The sequence below is a fragment of the Octopus sinensis genome, linkage group LG6 (assembly GCF_006345805.1).
Source record: "Octopus sinensis linkage group LG6, ASM634580v1, whole genome shotgun sequence".
Classification (NCBI taxonomy): Eukaryota; Metazoa; Mollusca; class Cephalopoda; order Octopoda; family Octopodidae; genus Octopus; species Octopus sinensis.
In genome coordinates, this window is record NC_043002.1 from 56,606,094 (window position 1) to 56,622,604 (window position 16,511).

At 39.9% G+C, this 16,511-nt stretch overlaps 1 protein-coding gene across 1 annotated transcript in view; it reads right to left on the minus strand.

Annotated features, from left to right (window-relative positions):
• Positions 1-14,381, minus strand: part of LOC115213141 (THO complex subunit 7 homolog) — a 107,000-nt gene extending 92,619 nt beyond the window's left edge. Inside the window, exon 1 of the mRNA XM_029782074.2 lies at positions 14,239-14,381. Within this exon, the coding sequence (XP_029637934.1) occupies positions 14,239-14,254 (16 nt within the window). The 5' untranslated portion in view covers positions 14,255-14,381. The remainder of the gene's footprint in view (positions 1-14,238) is intronic.
• Positions 14,382-16,511: the final 2,130 nt, after the last annotated feature.

A 16,511-nucleotide genomic window follows, 5' to 3' on the forward strand; every position in this document is an offset into this window, starting at 1 on the left:
CATTTTTCATGGTATCAGCACGAGTGAGGCCACCAAATAACTTGCAACACTAAAAAGCTTCACTCAACCAAGTGGGAGTATAGCAGAGTATAGGTGGTCCACTGTTAAGTGCCTGAGAGGCTAAAGTATCACAGAGAGATAAGAACAGGTGTTTTGCAGCAGAGGTGATACATGGCCACCCCTTATTATATAAGGATGGGTGCATGTACAGGAAAAAGAAAAAAAAAACCAAAAGAAAAAAAAATGAACACTGGATTATGGATGATGATAATCTAGCCATGGTGTTGGCAGTGGTGATGGTGACGACAGAGATGGGAAGCCGGAGAAGCTTTTACTGTCAACTGTAAACTTAATGTCAAGAATTACAGCAAATGACATTAATTTTCTATTCTGAAATGGCTGACATTTGAACACAACCATTTTAAGATGTTAGCATATCTCTTTCTTTCTCTGCCTCTCTCTGTTGATATTGTTTTGTCATGAGCTACACCTGATGTTATTCATGTCTCAGATATTGATATAGCCATGGGATGTTAATGGCCTTTTTATGAATAGAGTAATTCTATTTACTTAGTATCGTTATCATCATTATTATTATTAATTTTTAAAAGTTTTAGTCTATAGCTTGCTATATTGTGACTGTTTGTCAGGCCAATGTCTATATTAAATTAAAAAACAAAACAAAACTTAATCTTCCCATGGATTAGAAACAACAATCAGGCGAGTGCTTTCAATCTGGTCTCTATAACAGAAGAAAGAAATTGCAATGTAGATAAAACGAAGCTCTATAATAGTGGAAAACTTGCCCAGGTTTGTTATTCTTTTATTTGTTCCAGTCATTTGACTGCGGCCATGCTGGAGCACCGCTAAATGACAGGGACGTAAACACACCAGCATCGGTTGTCAAGCGATGTTGGGGGGACAAACACAGACACACAAACATATACATAGATACATACATACATATATATATATATACGAAGGGCTTCTTTCAGTTTCCGTCTACCAAATTCATTCCCAAGGCTTTGGTTGGTCCGAAGCTATAGTACAAGACACTTTCCCATGGTGCCACACAATGGGACTGAACCTGGAACCATGTGTTTGGTAAGCAAGCTTCTAACCACACAACCACTCCTGTGCCTAATGTGTTTTTTTTTAGTTAGGTTAACTGAGGTAAGTAAAATTAATAAAATTTACTCAGCCAAAACTAAACACAAAGCCTGATAAATTGGCGATGCCAACATCATAACTTTCCCAATATTGAAGACATTCCTGCCACCACTACCACCAGAACTGAATTGGAGTAATGGAAATGAGTTTCAAGAATCAGGAATATACAAGAAAAGGGTGCAGGACTGGCTGTGTGGTTAAGAAACTTACTTCCAAACCGCCTGGTTTCTGGTTCAGTCCCACTGCATGCCACCTCAGGCAAGTGTCTTCTACTACATTCCCAAGCCAACCAAAGCCTTGCGAGTGGATTTGGTAGGTGAAAACTGAAAAGAAGCCTGCTGTATACATATGTATATGTGTGTACATGTCTGTGAGTTGGTGTTTTCTTATCTTGGCATTGTAGGATTGCTGTAAACGAGTGTCACTCTCATACAAGCAGTGTCCTTTTGTTTTCAGTCTTCCATAAAAATATATCCAGTCACAGGGAAGAATTTCCTTACTTGGAAACAGGTGAGGGTTGGTGATAGGAAGGGCATCCAGCTATAGAAACCTTGCCTCAACAAATTCCACGCGAGCATGGAAAAGTAGATGTTATGATGATGATCATGAAAAGGGGGCTACAAATTGTGGCATTCCAAAAAATTATAATGGTTATGTTAATTAAGAATATGAAAATATGGACAACTGTGCCAACAATAATACACTAGTACAGGAGTGGGGAGAGGTGACTTCTTGTTCAAACAGGAAAAAAGCTCTGATAAGCAAACAGACAACCTTGGCCAAGAAACAGGGTAAGGAACTGTTTCCCATTTCTGATGACCAAGACCTATATCTCAGGTAGGGACGTGTCATTCAACATAGACTTGCCATTAATGGATTCCATTTAAATAGCAAATAAGCAGATAAAAATAGTGCAATAGATAAGCTTGCAACAGTTAAGTGGCAGACATGAAAAACACTGGAAATAAACTAACAGTACATACATGTATAGAAGCTAGGTCAAGACTGGCCAAATTCTTGATTGTTGATCCCATCACAGACTTACAGAGGCTTCATTGATCTCCTCCACCACAACTACCACCACCATCACATACAAAGTAAAATATGATAGTCTTGGAGTTTAGAGGAGTAAATTCAAATGAGAGATTTATATCATATTTATATTCATAAAAATTGATTTGGTTATATGAAATCATTGTTTTAACACCCACTCTCCCATGCTAGTATGAGTTAGATCAGTGATTCTCAACTGGGGGATCATGCAAGCAAAATAGTAAATTGGGGATGTACAGTAGTATTTTTAAGGGTCCATGAAAAACATTTTGCCTTACATGTATCTATTGCAAGAAACAGTTAGGTCTCTTTCTCTGACGTTTTACATAATTCAACTTAAACTGGTTGAGAATTACTGAATTAGATATTCTATGACTGGATACTCTTCCTGTAGCCAACCCTTACTCTTTCCAAGGAAGGAAATGTTTCACCAAGGTCAGATATGTTTTCACAGAGATTAGAAACAAAAAGACACTGCTTGTATGATGATGACACTCGTTTACAACTGTCAAATGGTGTCCAGACATGGAGACATAAATGCACACACATCAGCAACGAATATGACATCTGATATGTGACTCTCTATGCACCAGTACTGGCCATGTCAATTTGATGGAGACAGAATGAGCTAATGTACAGCATAAACATTTGATCACTATAAACAAATCCTATGTGCAGGTTGTTCAGCAAACCGGTGACTCAATATGATCCTGGCTTTCAGTTCTTGCTGAATCCTCAACTGTGTTTATATGTACATTTGTGTATTTATAAATATATACAGATGATAGTGTTCCAAAGGGAAAACTGCATCATTATCATCATTGTTTAACATCTGCTTTCCATACCGGCATGGGTTGGACGGTTCAACTGAGAACTGGCAAGGCAGGAGGCTGCACCAGGCACCAATCTGATTTGGCAAGGTTTCTACAGCTGGATGCTCTTCCTAATGTCAACCACTCCGAGAGTGTAGTGGGTGCTTTTGACATGCCACCACCATAGGTGCTACTGACATTGGCCACGACTACAATTTCACTCAGTTCAACAGGTCTTCACAAGCATGGCATATCATGCACTGATTGAACAGTGCTTTTAAACGGGCCAGTTATGCAACAATGGCATTGGCTATGACTACAATCTCACTTGGTTTGCTGGGTCTTCTCAAGCATGACATATCCCCAAAAGTCTTGGTCACTTGTCATTGCATCTGTGAGGCCCACCTCATCCCAGGTCTTCCTGGGTCTACCTCTTCCACAGGTTCCCTCCATTGTTAAGGTGTGACACTTCTTCACACAGCTGTCTTCATCCATATGCATCACATGATCATATTAGCACAGTTGTTACTCTTGCATACCATAACTGATGCTTCTTATGCCCAGCTTTTCTCTTAGGGCACTTACACTGTCGTGCATGCACACTGACATTATTTGTCCAACGGAGCATACTAGCTTCATTTCTTTTAAGACTACGCATGTCTTCAGCAGTTACAGCTCATGTTTCACTGCTGTGTAGCATGGCTGTTTGGACACAGGCATCATACAGTGTACCTTTCACCCTGGGGGAGAGGCACTTTGTTACCAGCAGATGTAGGAAATCTTTGAACTTTGCTCAGCCTATTCTTATTCTAGCAGCTATACTCTCAGAGCATTCACCCCACTACTAACTTAGTCACTTAGGTAACAGAAGCTATCAACTACTTCTAGTTTCTCCCCCTGGCATGTGATGGAATCTGTTTTTTGTACATTTTCAGAGTTTATTACAGCTGTGCATTTTCCACACACAAAAACTATCTTCTTAGTTAACCTTTGTTATTGCTACACCTCTTTTATGTCCTTAGCTTACACTGCGTACATCTTACAGAGGTATTTCCTATACCTTTTCTACAGATTGAGCAAGGTCTCTACCTGAAGGGATTCGTGATTTGTCCACCTTCCTACTTACTAAGACTTTGGTTTTTGCTAGGTTAACTCTAAGGCCCTTCAATTCTATACCTTGCTTCCAAACCTGAAACTTCTACTCTAGTTCTAGTAGTGACTCAGCTAAGAGCAAGTTCATCAGTATAGAGAAGCTCCCAGGGGCAGCTTGTCTTGAATTTCTCTGTTATTGCCTGGAGGACTATGATGAACAAGAAGGGGCTGAGGACTGATCCTTGGTGAACCCCTACTTCTACCCGGAATTTTTTGCTATACTTATTGCCAACATCCCTGTACATGGCTTGTACAGCTCTCACCAACCACTCATCTATCCCTAGTTTCCGCATTGACAACCAGATAAGGGATTGGAGTTGGATAAGGTGACTGACAGTACAGAAAAGAGGCAGAAGGTGAAGAGCAGCAAATAATAGTAACATAGTAGACAGAAGCACTGGTGCTGGTGCCATGTAAAAAGCACCAAGTCCACTCTGTAAAGTGGTTGGCATTAGGAAGGGCATCCAGCTGTAGAAACCATGCCAAAACAGATGATGGCACTTGGTGTGGCCTCTGGCCTTACCAGCTCCTGTCAAACTGTCCTACCCATACTGTAATGGAAAATGGAGGTTAAATGATAATGATGATGATGATGATGGCAGTGGAGGTGAGATATTTGGTGGCTCAAGGTTACAGCAATTAATGTAATGTTAGTGGTGATGTATGTAGTTCTGCTTACATTTAATTACAGTAGTAAAACACTGCAGTTAGAAAGAAATAATGGGTGCCAAGGATGGTGTGAAGACAAATTAGGCAACGGGTTCTAGTTGTGCAGATATTCATATATAAGATTAGTTGAAATTTGCAGAAAAACAAAAGACAAAGACAGGTGTATGAACAATAAGCAAATGTTTTAGTTTGATGCTCGGGAAAGTGAGAAAGTCTTTTATGCTTCGAGCCTATGCTCTTCAACAGAAAGGAATAAGAGAAAATAAACAGAGAGAGAATACGAAAATGTGTGGATTTAGCGATCAAACATGGTGACTGGTTTGAAAACAAAGGTTTGAAGGTGTGCATGCGTGTAAGGTGTGGTGTGGATGAGGGTTTGGGGTGGAGGTGTGGGTGGAAAGGGTATCAACGAAAGAAGGTGGGTAGGGGTTGAAGAAGGAGGGGAGTTGAGCCCATATGGTGCAAATGAGCGAAGAGAGAAGTTTAATTCCTGTTCATGGTGAAGGTTGTAGTCTGTATGGCCCCTGTGCAAAGACAATCCGAACAGAGAGGTGTTGTAGTGAATGACCAGTAGAGTGGAAATGGCATGAGATGGGGTGATATCTCAGAGGTGCTCTATAAACCAGTCAGCTAAGCGGCATCCCACTTGACTGATGTATAGAGAAGGCCAGGAGATGCAGTAAATGATGTTGATAGAAGTGCAGGTAAAGGAGCCAGTGATATGATAGGGATGATAATGGGGGTGTTGGAGAGGTAGGAGCAAGTGTGGTAGTGTGGGTGGGAGCAGAGGAATGAGCTAGGTGGGGTTAGGGAAGAAATTGTAGACCAGGAGGTTATGCAGGTTGTGGGCTCGTTTGAAAGAGGGAAGGGGTAGGCTGGGAAAGATGTGCAAGTGGAGGGGTTGGACTGGAGTCGCCAGAAGGCTTGGAGAATGGTGTGTAGGAGGGGTGGTAGGTGAGGGGAAATGGGAGATGGGCAATGGCGGGACAGGTGCAGGGAGAGGCAGCAGAAGCATGGTCCAGGGAATGTGTGGATAGTGGTGAAAGGATATACATGAAGGATGAAGTGGTGAGCCAGGAATTGAGACTGAGTCTCAAAGTCATGGTTGCCACAGCAGAGCCTGTACAGATAGAAGAATTGGGAGTAAGGGATGGAGAGCTTCATGTGGGTAGGGTGGGAAGAGGAGAAGTTAAGGTATGAGTGTGAGTTGGTGTGTTTGTAGTGGATGGAGGTAGTGAGAGTGGTGTAGTGTATGCTAACTGAAATGTCAAGAAATGTGATGGAAGTGTTGAAAATAGTGCAGGAGAATTCGAGGGCAGGATGGAAGGATTGGACAAAAGAGAGGAAAGAGTCTAGTTGTTTGCGGGAGAGTGAGGTCTCACCGACAGTCATCAATATAACAACTATATAGTTCAGGAGTGGGACCAGTAAATTGTGAGAATATTTGGGCCTCAACATAGCCAACAAACAGGTTCGCATAGTTGGGGTCCATTCTCGACATACATACACACACCTTGTGCTTCCAGAATCTCAGTTTTGCCAAGATGGGTAGGTCTACTCAAGAACTGTATATTGTTGAACATTCCAGTCCTTTCTCATCTCCACCATAAAATTCAAGGTCATGAGATCAGCCTTCACCATTTAGTCCCATGTCTTCCTGAATCTCCCTCTTCTGCAAGTTTCATCCACATTAAGTAATTTACAGCTATCCTCATCCATGTGCACCACATGTCCATACCAGTGCAATCTTCTTTCTTGCACACAACATATGATGCCTCATATGCCCAGTTCTCTCTCAACACATTTGCACATGCACACTTACATTGCTTTGTAGCCTTGTTAAATCCCCTACCTTCAAGGACGTCTCACGATCATGCAATCTGCCCTTCACTCCAAGGAAAGAGACTTCTGTTGCCAGCAGTGGTAGAAGCACCTCAAAATTTTTCCCATCTGTTCTTACTCTCCCCACAACCTTTTTGGAACAACCACTGCACTTGCTAATTTTATCTTAGGAACAAAAGTTATCGACTGCTTCTATGCTCATAACATATACTGCTCCAGTGCAAGTCACATATAAAGCATGCTTACTCTGTTAGTTTGCCTGTGATTCCGATATACCTCTTGTGTATTCAGAGCTTACATTGGATAAAACATGGAGTTTATACCTTCTCTTTTTCTGCATATCAAGCAAGGCCATTTTCCTGAAGATACCAGAGTTTTGCCTGCTTTCCTAGTTACTAAATCCTTCATCTCTGTTAGATTTACCTTAAAACCTCTCACTTCTAGGCTTAGTTTCCACGGTTGAAATTTCCCACTCTCCCTATTCATTCAATTACGAGAACTAAATCAGCATATAGGAGTTTCCATGGACAACCACTCTTAAACTCGTCTGTGATGGCCTATAAACTATAATGAACAGGAGAGGACTGAGGACTGACTCCTGATGGACTCTACTTTCGTGCTAAATTAATTGTTGACTTTACTTACTGCATCTTTGTGCATAGCAATTTGTCTACATCTAGTTTCTTTAGCGACCACCAAGTAACTAAATGTGGTACCCTAACAAATGCTTTCTCCAGACAACAAGTACCATAAATAGTGGTTATATATAGTTGGGCCTAATGGAGTCAAAGAGGCGCTGAGTTCCCTTCGAGTGTTAGGCCTCACAGAGGTGGATGAGTTCCTTTCGACTGCTGGGCCTCATGGAAGCAAAGTAGCTGAATTCCTTTTGAGTGTTGGGCCTCATGGAGGCAATGACCAAGATCTTTGGCATTATGTTGTGCTTGAGAAGAAGACCCTGGCAGATACTGGTGTCACGCAAATCGGCACCTGTGCCAGTGGAATGTAAATATACCCTGGTATTATGCAAATGGCGTGTAAAAGCACCATTTACACTCTCTGAGTGGCTGGCGCCAGGAAGGGCATCCAGCCTTCCAGCATGGACAATGGGTGTTAAATTATGATGATGTTCCGTTACTGGTAGGATTCACAAAAAATGTACGGCATCCAGAGGGAGACATAAGTATAATTTACTACACTTGGTATTTAAATATGAGTTACTATTAGATTCATGTTGCAAAACTCAATAAATTGGCAGATTTATATGTCATGCCTTGTGCCTTCAAGCAATCATTGAGGCTCAGCCTGAAACTAACAGTAGCTCATATTTAAACACTATAAATCAAATGAATTATATAATGTCATGTGATCAACCAAACTACTGGATGTTGTTATGTATTGCTGATCACAATGTGCTTTGCAGCATTTTAGCTTCTGAATGCTGCCACCCTGCAGGCTAGGCGAACAGGTCAATATGTATATATTCAGAAAACAAAGCGGCTTGGAGAAGCCATTATGAAAGAGTGCTGAACGTGGAGAATGAAGGGGTGGAGGAGAGCCTGCTAAATGTTGACCCAGTAGAGGAACCAACTATCTGAATAGACAACTCCCTGGTAGATAAAGCAATTAAGGATATGAAGCCAGGAATCACTGCTGAGATGCTTAAAACACCTGGTGGTGTGGGCTATGGTCTAGTCATCTGTATTGTAAACCAGGTAGTAGCACCATAGTCAACTGCTACAAAGGTAAAGGTGATGCTTTAGATAGAAATAACTACAGGGGTATCAAACTGCTGGATCAGGTGATGAAAGTCACAGAGAGGGTCATAGCCCAACTAATTAGGGAGAGGGTCTGCTTAGATGAGATGTAGTTCAGTTTAGTGCCAGGCAAAAGCACCACTGATGCTATATTCCTGGTATGGCAACTGCAGGAGAAATACCTAGCCTAAGATAAACCCCAATACTTGGCTTTTATGGACTTGGAGAAAGCCTTTGACAGGGTCCCCGGATCCCTTATCTGGTGGGCGATATGGAAACTGGGGATTGACGAATGGTTAATAAAGGCTGTACAGGCCCTATACAGAGATGCTGTTAGTAAAGTTAGGGTTGGTAATGAGTATAGTGAAGAATTCTGGGTAGAAAGAGGGGTTCACCAAGGATCAGCTCTCAGCCCCCTCTTATTCATCATAGTCCTCCAGGCAATAACAGAGGAATTCAAGACAGGTTACCCCTGGGAGCTCCTCTATGCTGATAACCTGGCCCTCATAGCAGAATCACTATCAGAACTAGAGAAGAAATTTCAGGTGTGGAAGCAGGGTTTAGAATCGAAGGGCCTTAGAGTCAATGTCGCAAAGACCAAAGTTCTAGTAAGTAGGAAGGCGAACACATCACACACCCCTTCAGGTAGGTGGCCCTGCTTGATCTGTAGAAAAGGTGTAGGTAGAAATTCTGTCACTCCTCGCGGTGATATAGAGGATCTTCGTTGATGCCTCCACCAAATTTGGAGATGGTCTAACGAATGGGACCTGTGTCTGAACGTGTCAAAGTGCTGTCATCTGCCTGTTGGCTCTCCTCCTGCAACTCAACTTGATTTCGAGCTGGGTCGTCTGCTGCTGGAGAGGACCGATCAGGTAAAGGACCTGGGTATCTTGGTGGATTCCTCCTTTTCACCTTCGGCCCAGTGCGTCCATGCTGCCAACAAAGCACGCGGAATTCTGTTCTTGATTCGACAGGCATTCAGAATGCTCACCGCAGCCATATTCCTAACGCTCTATGTCACGCTGGTGAGACCCATATTGGAGTATGGGATTCAAGCCTCTTCTCCTTATCTCCTCAAAGACATACAGCATCTCGAAAGAGTCCAGAAGCTGGCTACCCGCATGGTTCTTGGTCTCAAGAATTTGTCTTATGAAGAAAAGCTGAAGACGCTCGACCTTTATTCTCTAGAAAAACGCAGACGCCGTGGAGATCTCATTCTTGCTCACAACATCATAAGCGGAAAGTGTAACCTCTCGAAAGAGCTGTTCTTCACTCCTGCTCCAGAGCGTCGGCTGCGGGGTCATTCCGAAAAGCTCTATCTGCGACGATTTCATCTCAATCGAAGGAGAGGGGCTTTCTTCGTTCGGGTTGCGGATCCGTGGAATAAGCTGCCAGACGAGATGGTGAAGATGCCGACGACTGCTTGGTTCAAAGTCTCCCTTGACCTCAAGTGGCCTGAACTCTTTACATGAACACCACTCTGTACATAACTCCATGCCCCTCTACATGGCCTTGCTTTTTGCTTTTTGAGCCAAAAAATTAACTAACTAACTAACTAACTACCCAGTGTAAGCTATGGACACATAAGAGGTGCAGCAACATCAAAAGAAGATTAACCGGGAAGATAGCTTTCATGTGCAGCAGATGCACAGGGGCATTAAACACCACAGCTACTCGGAAAACAGATTCCATCACATGACAGGGGGAGAAACTAAAAGTAGTTGATAGCTTCTGCTACCTAGGTGACCAAGTCAGTAGTGAGGGCAGATGCTCAGAGAGTGTTACCACCAGAATAAGAATAGCCTGGGCAAAGTTCAAAAAGCTTCTACCCCTACTAGTGACAAAGGGCCTCTCACTCAGAGTGAAACGTAGATTGTATGATGCATGTGTGTCATGCTTCATGGCTGCAAAACATGGGTTGTGACCGCAGAAGACATGTGTAGGCTCGAAAGAAATGAAGCTAGCATGATCTGTTGGATGTGTAATGTCAGTGTGTACACATGACAGAGTGTAAGCGCTCTGAGAGAAATGCTGAACATAAGAAGCATCGGATGTGGTGTGCAAGAGAGACATTTGTGTTGGTATTGTCATGCACTACAGAAGGATGAGGAGAGCTGTGTAAAGAAGTGCCACTCCCAAACAGTGGAAGGAACTGTGGTAGAGGGAGACTCAGGAAGACATGGGGTGAGGTGGTGAAGCATGATCTTTGAACGTTGGGCCTCACAGAGACAATGACGAAAGACTGAAACCTCTGGATATATGCTGTGACTGAGAAGACCTGGTAAATAAAGTGAGTTCACAGCTGTAACCTACACCAGTGTCGCATAACCACCCCACTCAAAAAGTACCTTGGATCGTAGGGTAACATGCTGTGCTTCAGGAAACCTATTGAGTCAAGTACATCAAAATGAAAATCAAATGGAAATCATAGTTGTGGTCCCTGTGTCGGTGGCATATAAAAAGCACCATCTAAACATGGCCGAAGCCAGTGCTGCCTTGACTGGCTCCTGTGTCAGTGGCATGTAAAAAGCACCATCTGATCATGGTCAATGCCAGCCCCCTCTGGCTCCTGAGTGGTTGGTGTTAGGAAGGGCATCCAGCTGTAGAAACACTGCCAGATCAGACTGGAGCCTGGTGCAGCCTCTTTGCTTCCCAGACCACTGTTGAACTGTCCAACCCATGCCAGCATGGAAAATGGACATTAAATGATGATGATATATATACATACAGAGTGCGGTGAATAAATTGCCGTCTAAATTACACAAAAATGAAAATAACACTGATATCTCATTCTAAAAGATATATTTACCAAAATATACCCAACTGTACCAGACTGCAACCCCCTTGATTATTATGTAACCTGGCGATGGACCTGATTGACTTGGAGGAATCGTTGTCATGGATCTCACCAACATATTCAGGAGTTCTTTTCTCATCAGAACAATACAAGTGAGTTTCCCAAGCTGCCGTACCTTCATAATCACCATTAGATTCATCCAGCTGTTTCTGAATCCTCAGATTAACACCCAAACACTCTGAAATGTTTGTATTGGAGCTTCCGGCATGAATGTCAAGCAGTACAGCATGTTATTTCCAAATTTCTGGCAGAGTGAACTGCATCATGGAGCTGTTTTTCTCACAGACGGTGCCCAACTAACCCTCCTATACTGTGTAGTCGGCAAAATCAAAAACAAACAATGCATGAAATTAAAAATAGAAAATAGCAACAATTTACCCATTGCACCCATGCTGGCATGGGTTGGAGGTTTGACCAGAGCTGACAAGCTGCACCAGGTTCCATTGTCTGTTTTGGCATGGTTTCTACAGCTGGATACCCTTTCTAATACCAACTACTTTACAGAGTGTACTGGGTGCTTTGATATGGCATCGCATGGGTGTTTATATATATAAAATGAACATAGCATATTTTATTGAATTCAAGTTAGACATTACAAAGCCATGCTGTGGGTTAAATAATAATGTAACCACATTGTTGCCACATGTTTTACCATCAGACTGTAAAGAGCCAGAATAGATACTGCAAGGCATCCTTTCCAGCATTCTAACAGTTCTGCTAATTCTCCATTCTTTGACTGGTACTTTATTTATTGACTGCAAAATGCTGGTGAGCAAACCTGACCTCGGTAGGATTTGAATGTAGAGCACAAAGGATTGAAACAATTACCACAAGCTATTATTCTATCTGATGCTCTAACGACCCTTCCAACTGAATAACTCGACGAAGATTTGTTACGTATAGCTAGGACTATATATTAACCGAATTAGCTTCTGTTGAAAAGGAAGTTGACAGTTATAAAGTTCCTCCGGGGCCAAAAGATGCTAGAACTATCGAGTAAATGTTCCTCATGTCGCACAACCTTCTTAAAATAAAGACCCTTTCTATAACGTAATCTTCGATATCACCAAAAAACACGGAATGCTCACGACTGGAGGGATTTCATCAAAGGTCTGCCCGACCAGGGTCGATCGAGGAAACAACAACAGCAGTTGCTTCAGTTTTCACCTAGATTTATTCATCACCATCATCGTCGTTGTGTTTTAAATGTAAATAAATGTTTCTTTGAAGTACGGCAATCTAAACAATAACAGGTTACATTATACTAATCTCCCCTGGTATTTCTTCGAGAGGTCAACGATCATAAAAAGCTAATAAAATATAGAGGAATCATTTTCGATTGGATCATTAGAGAATCGAAATTAAAGGAAAAGGTTAATTTATATAACTTCAATAATTTTTAAATGGCTGGAGAATGTAGAAGGTAGTCGAAACAGTTTTTAATTGTTTTAATTTATTGATATACAGCAGCAATATTTCAGTTTATAAACAAAGAAATACACATACACAAATGAGAAAAACCTCGGTTAAACTCGAGAAGTCCGGTTAGTGTAAAGAAAAACTGAATTGGAGAACATCTTTTATTACATCAATTATTGATTTTACCAACTTAGCTGTTGGTTGGTCATTAATTTAGCTTCCTTGTTCGATGATACATATGTAGAAAAAGAAAATCAATGCAATATAGATAAAATACACATTATATCTCCCCATACATGAATAGAGTACAGAAGGGGTAACTACTATTGCATGCAGGGTACAAAATGAAAGCCGCAGTATATGTTTACTATCCTAGTCAAATTTCATAAATCTTGAGTTAAAATTCCTTCATAAATCAATGGAATAACATACATAATCGAGAGCAATAGACTATATTTTCTGAAATATTACGGCAATTGTTCAGTTCAAGTTCGTAAGACAGAGAATAAAGATTATATCTTGGTTTCGTATAAAAACGCTTTCAGATTCAGAAAAAGCGGAATAACTTGATGAAGATATATTTTCTAATGTAATTTCTACATATTTTTTTTTCGGTTTAGGAAGTTCCCATGATAATTCTTTACAGAAGTACGTTCAAATGAAAAGCTGTCCTCATACACATATAATAATGTAAAATTTTTGATTTTACATATGCAAACTCCACAATTACTAAACTCTCGTAGACAGAACTAGTGAGGGAGCATGTCGAGTGTTGCATACCGCCAAATAAAAAAAAAAAAAAGAAGCTGAGCTACATTTTCTTAAATCCTACCCAACTATGTTAAAAAAGGAAGGACACATTAGATAATGCAATAAGAGAATATCTCTAACTATAGGTGTATTGGATCAAATCTAAACAAACTTTAGAAAAAAGTTGCCAAGAATTAAACTTAAATTCATTTAAAAATTAAAACAGAATTCAAATAAAGGGGTATGATGTGTTAGAAAGCATCCATGGTAACAACTAGAATATATTGATCCCTTATATATATATATGAAATATGTCTATATTTATTTGTGTATATATTAAACAAAACAAACATATACCCATCGAGCGTCTTCAGATGGCACGATGTTGTTTTTATTAGTGATGGTTTTTTTAAATTCAATCATTACAAAAAACAAGACAAAAAAAAAAGACAGACTTAATAACAACTGATATTTTGAATATAATCAAGATAGTTTTAGTAATACGAAAAATTCTCTGAAATTAAGTGATCGATGTCTCGCTACATGTATTGCCATATAAACCGGTCTCTCCGACTATGACAACTACAGCAACTGGAATTACTGCAATGTTTATAAACATCAAAATACATTGATCGAGCGGCAAATATGATAACAAGTCGTTTCAAAATGTTAAATAATTCTCAGTTTGGAAAGAAAAGTAAATAAAATTCCAATTTTATCAAAAAATATGTGAAAGTCATGCCTGATGCATGTGACTTACCGTCTGTAACCGCCATTTTATAAACATGAGTCGCTTAGAGTCTCAACAATAACAATTTTTCAATACAAACACACACACCCACGGGGTTGGTTCGTGATAGTTACTGGGAAATTCATCCAAGTATTAGATGATAGGAATAAATATTGATGAGATTTATATATATAAATGTTTTGATTAAGATGATAGAGAGAAAGATAAAATTATTTACAAGTTAACACGTGCATACGTGCATGTACACGGAAACTTGCATGTATAAATATATGAGCCAACATGTAAACAACTATATTTTATTTATTAATTTGCTGCAAAAGCCTCATGATCTTGTCTCAGTTTTAAAATATATATATGCAATAAGCACAGATATAAATAAATACGAGAAAAGCATGAAAATAACCCGTTTATTGAATTTTATTAAAGGCATAAGCGACTTAAAGATTCGGAGGAGTTGTCGAAAGAGGGCGAATATGACGTCATGCTCGGCAGTGTCCGCAGCTTTCCGAAATGCAACAAGAAACATGTAAAATGGCGACTGTAGGCGATAGTCCTGCAAAATACGCTGGTCAGCCTTGGACAGTTTGGGCCGAAAACGTGCCTTTAAAGGATGATGTCGGTGAGTTTAAATATCAATGTCTTTCATACAGGATATACATCTATTTTGAAAAGTTAAAACTCCCGATCAGCCTTTTTAAAGACAAGACATGTACATTGGTTTTTGGGAGTACTTACTAAAAATGATATCAACATCCTTTAGTAAGTGTTTAGTTGTCCCAAAAGTGATTACCTTTTAATCGTCTGTTTACTTGTAGGTTGCACCGATACTAAAAGTGGTGACATTGCTAAAGATGATAATGACTGCATGAAGCTTCGTAAAGAAGGTAAAATCTCCGAGTTTTTATTACAAATCTTTTCGCTAGTTTCGTCAAACCAACTTACTACCACTAACTTCCATGTGTATTTTTTTTCACCCATTTTACTTATTTTTTGTTTTGTTTGTTTTAAATTGGTGTTGGATATAATAAAACTCGCACGTTTAAGAATCGATTGTAGATCTCAAATTAACTGTTGTGTCTGTGGAAACGACTCGGTTGTTATCTTTTTTTTCCCCATGTTTACCTGAATCGTAATTATTGATCGAAAGGGACAAGGGGAGGGGGAGAGATTGTATACACAGCTCCTACATTCGCTTACCCCCCCTCCTCGAAAAAAAAATCGTTAATCAAAGAGCACGGAAGAATCCGTTTTGATAAAGTTGTAATTCTACTCCACCCCCTGCTCGTGATTCACCCATGTTTCGTCGTCTCCCAGTCATTAAGTTATTTATACTATATTCATATACACAACTAACTCCGATCATCTACCTGACCTATATTCAATCGATGTAGACAAGAATCGAACAAATATTTATGTGGTCGCTCTAATTTCACTCAAGGGTCGCTCTGACGTTACATTGTCATTTTAACTGTTATCTAGCGACGTAAACAACTCGTACATCTATTCTTACAATTCTTCATTTGGGTTTAAAAAAAATTTTTTTTTTTCGCACTTCGACTTTCTTTCCCCCCCGTTTCTTTACACTTAATTTTTTATTCTCTTTTAGCGGCGTTTTCTGAAAATCTTTTTCCCCCGAAATTTCAGTTATAAAATTCCACAAAAATAATTTCAGTGCCCCCATTTTTTTTTGTGTGTATGTGTGTGTGTATATATATAAAAAGAGAGAACTTGTTGATTTTGGCACACGTGAGATACTCGACGAAACCTTTTGGAAAGATTTTTGAAGTTGAATAACATGGCTAATATTTCTAGATTTAGAGTTTTATTGCATTTCAACTACTTAAGATTCTATACAGGTGGTTTGTATGCATGCATATATATATGTATCTATGTGTATATATATATGTATATGTAGACATACATACGTATTTATGTGACTACTGGAAATCTAATAGAAATATCTACTGCATCAATAATAGTGAGTTGTTTGCTTACAGCTTTTGTGTATTTTCCCAGTCTTATAATTTTTCAGTTATCTCCAGTGAAACCTGATATTTTTACTCAGGACTCGTTCATTAAAATAATATACATACATTTCAGTGTGTGTATGTATGTGTATATATATATATTTATATATATATTATACGCACACATACATGCATACACACACATTTAGAGATACATATATGCGTGCGCGCGCGCGTGTAATTTCTAGATTATCTATGTAAAACAATTCGCTACTATTATATTCCCAGTTCGGATTTATCCATTTTCTCTTATTT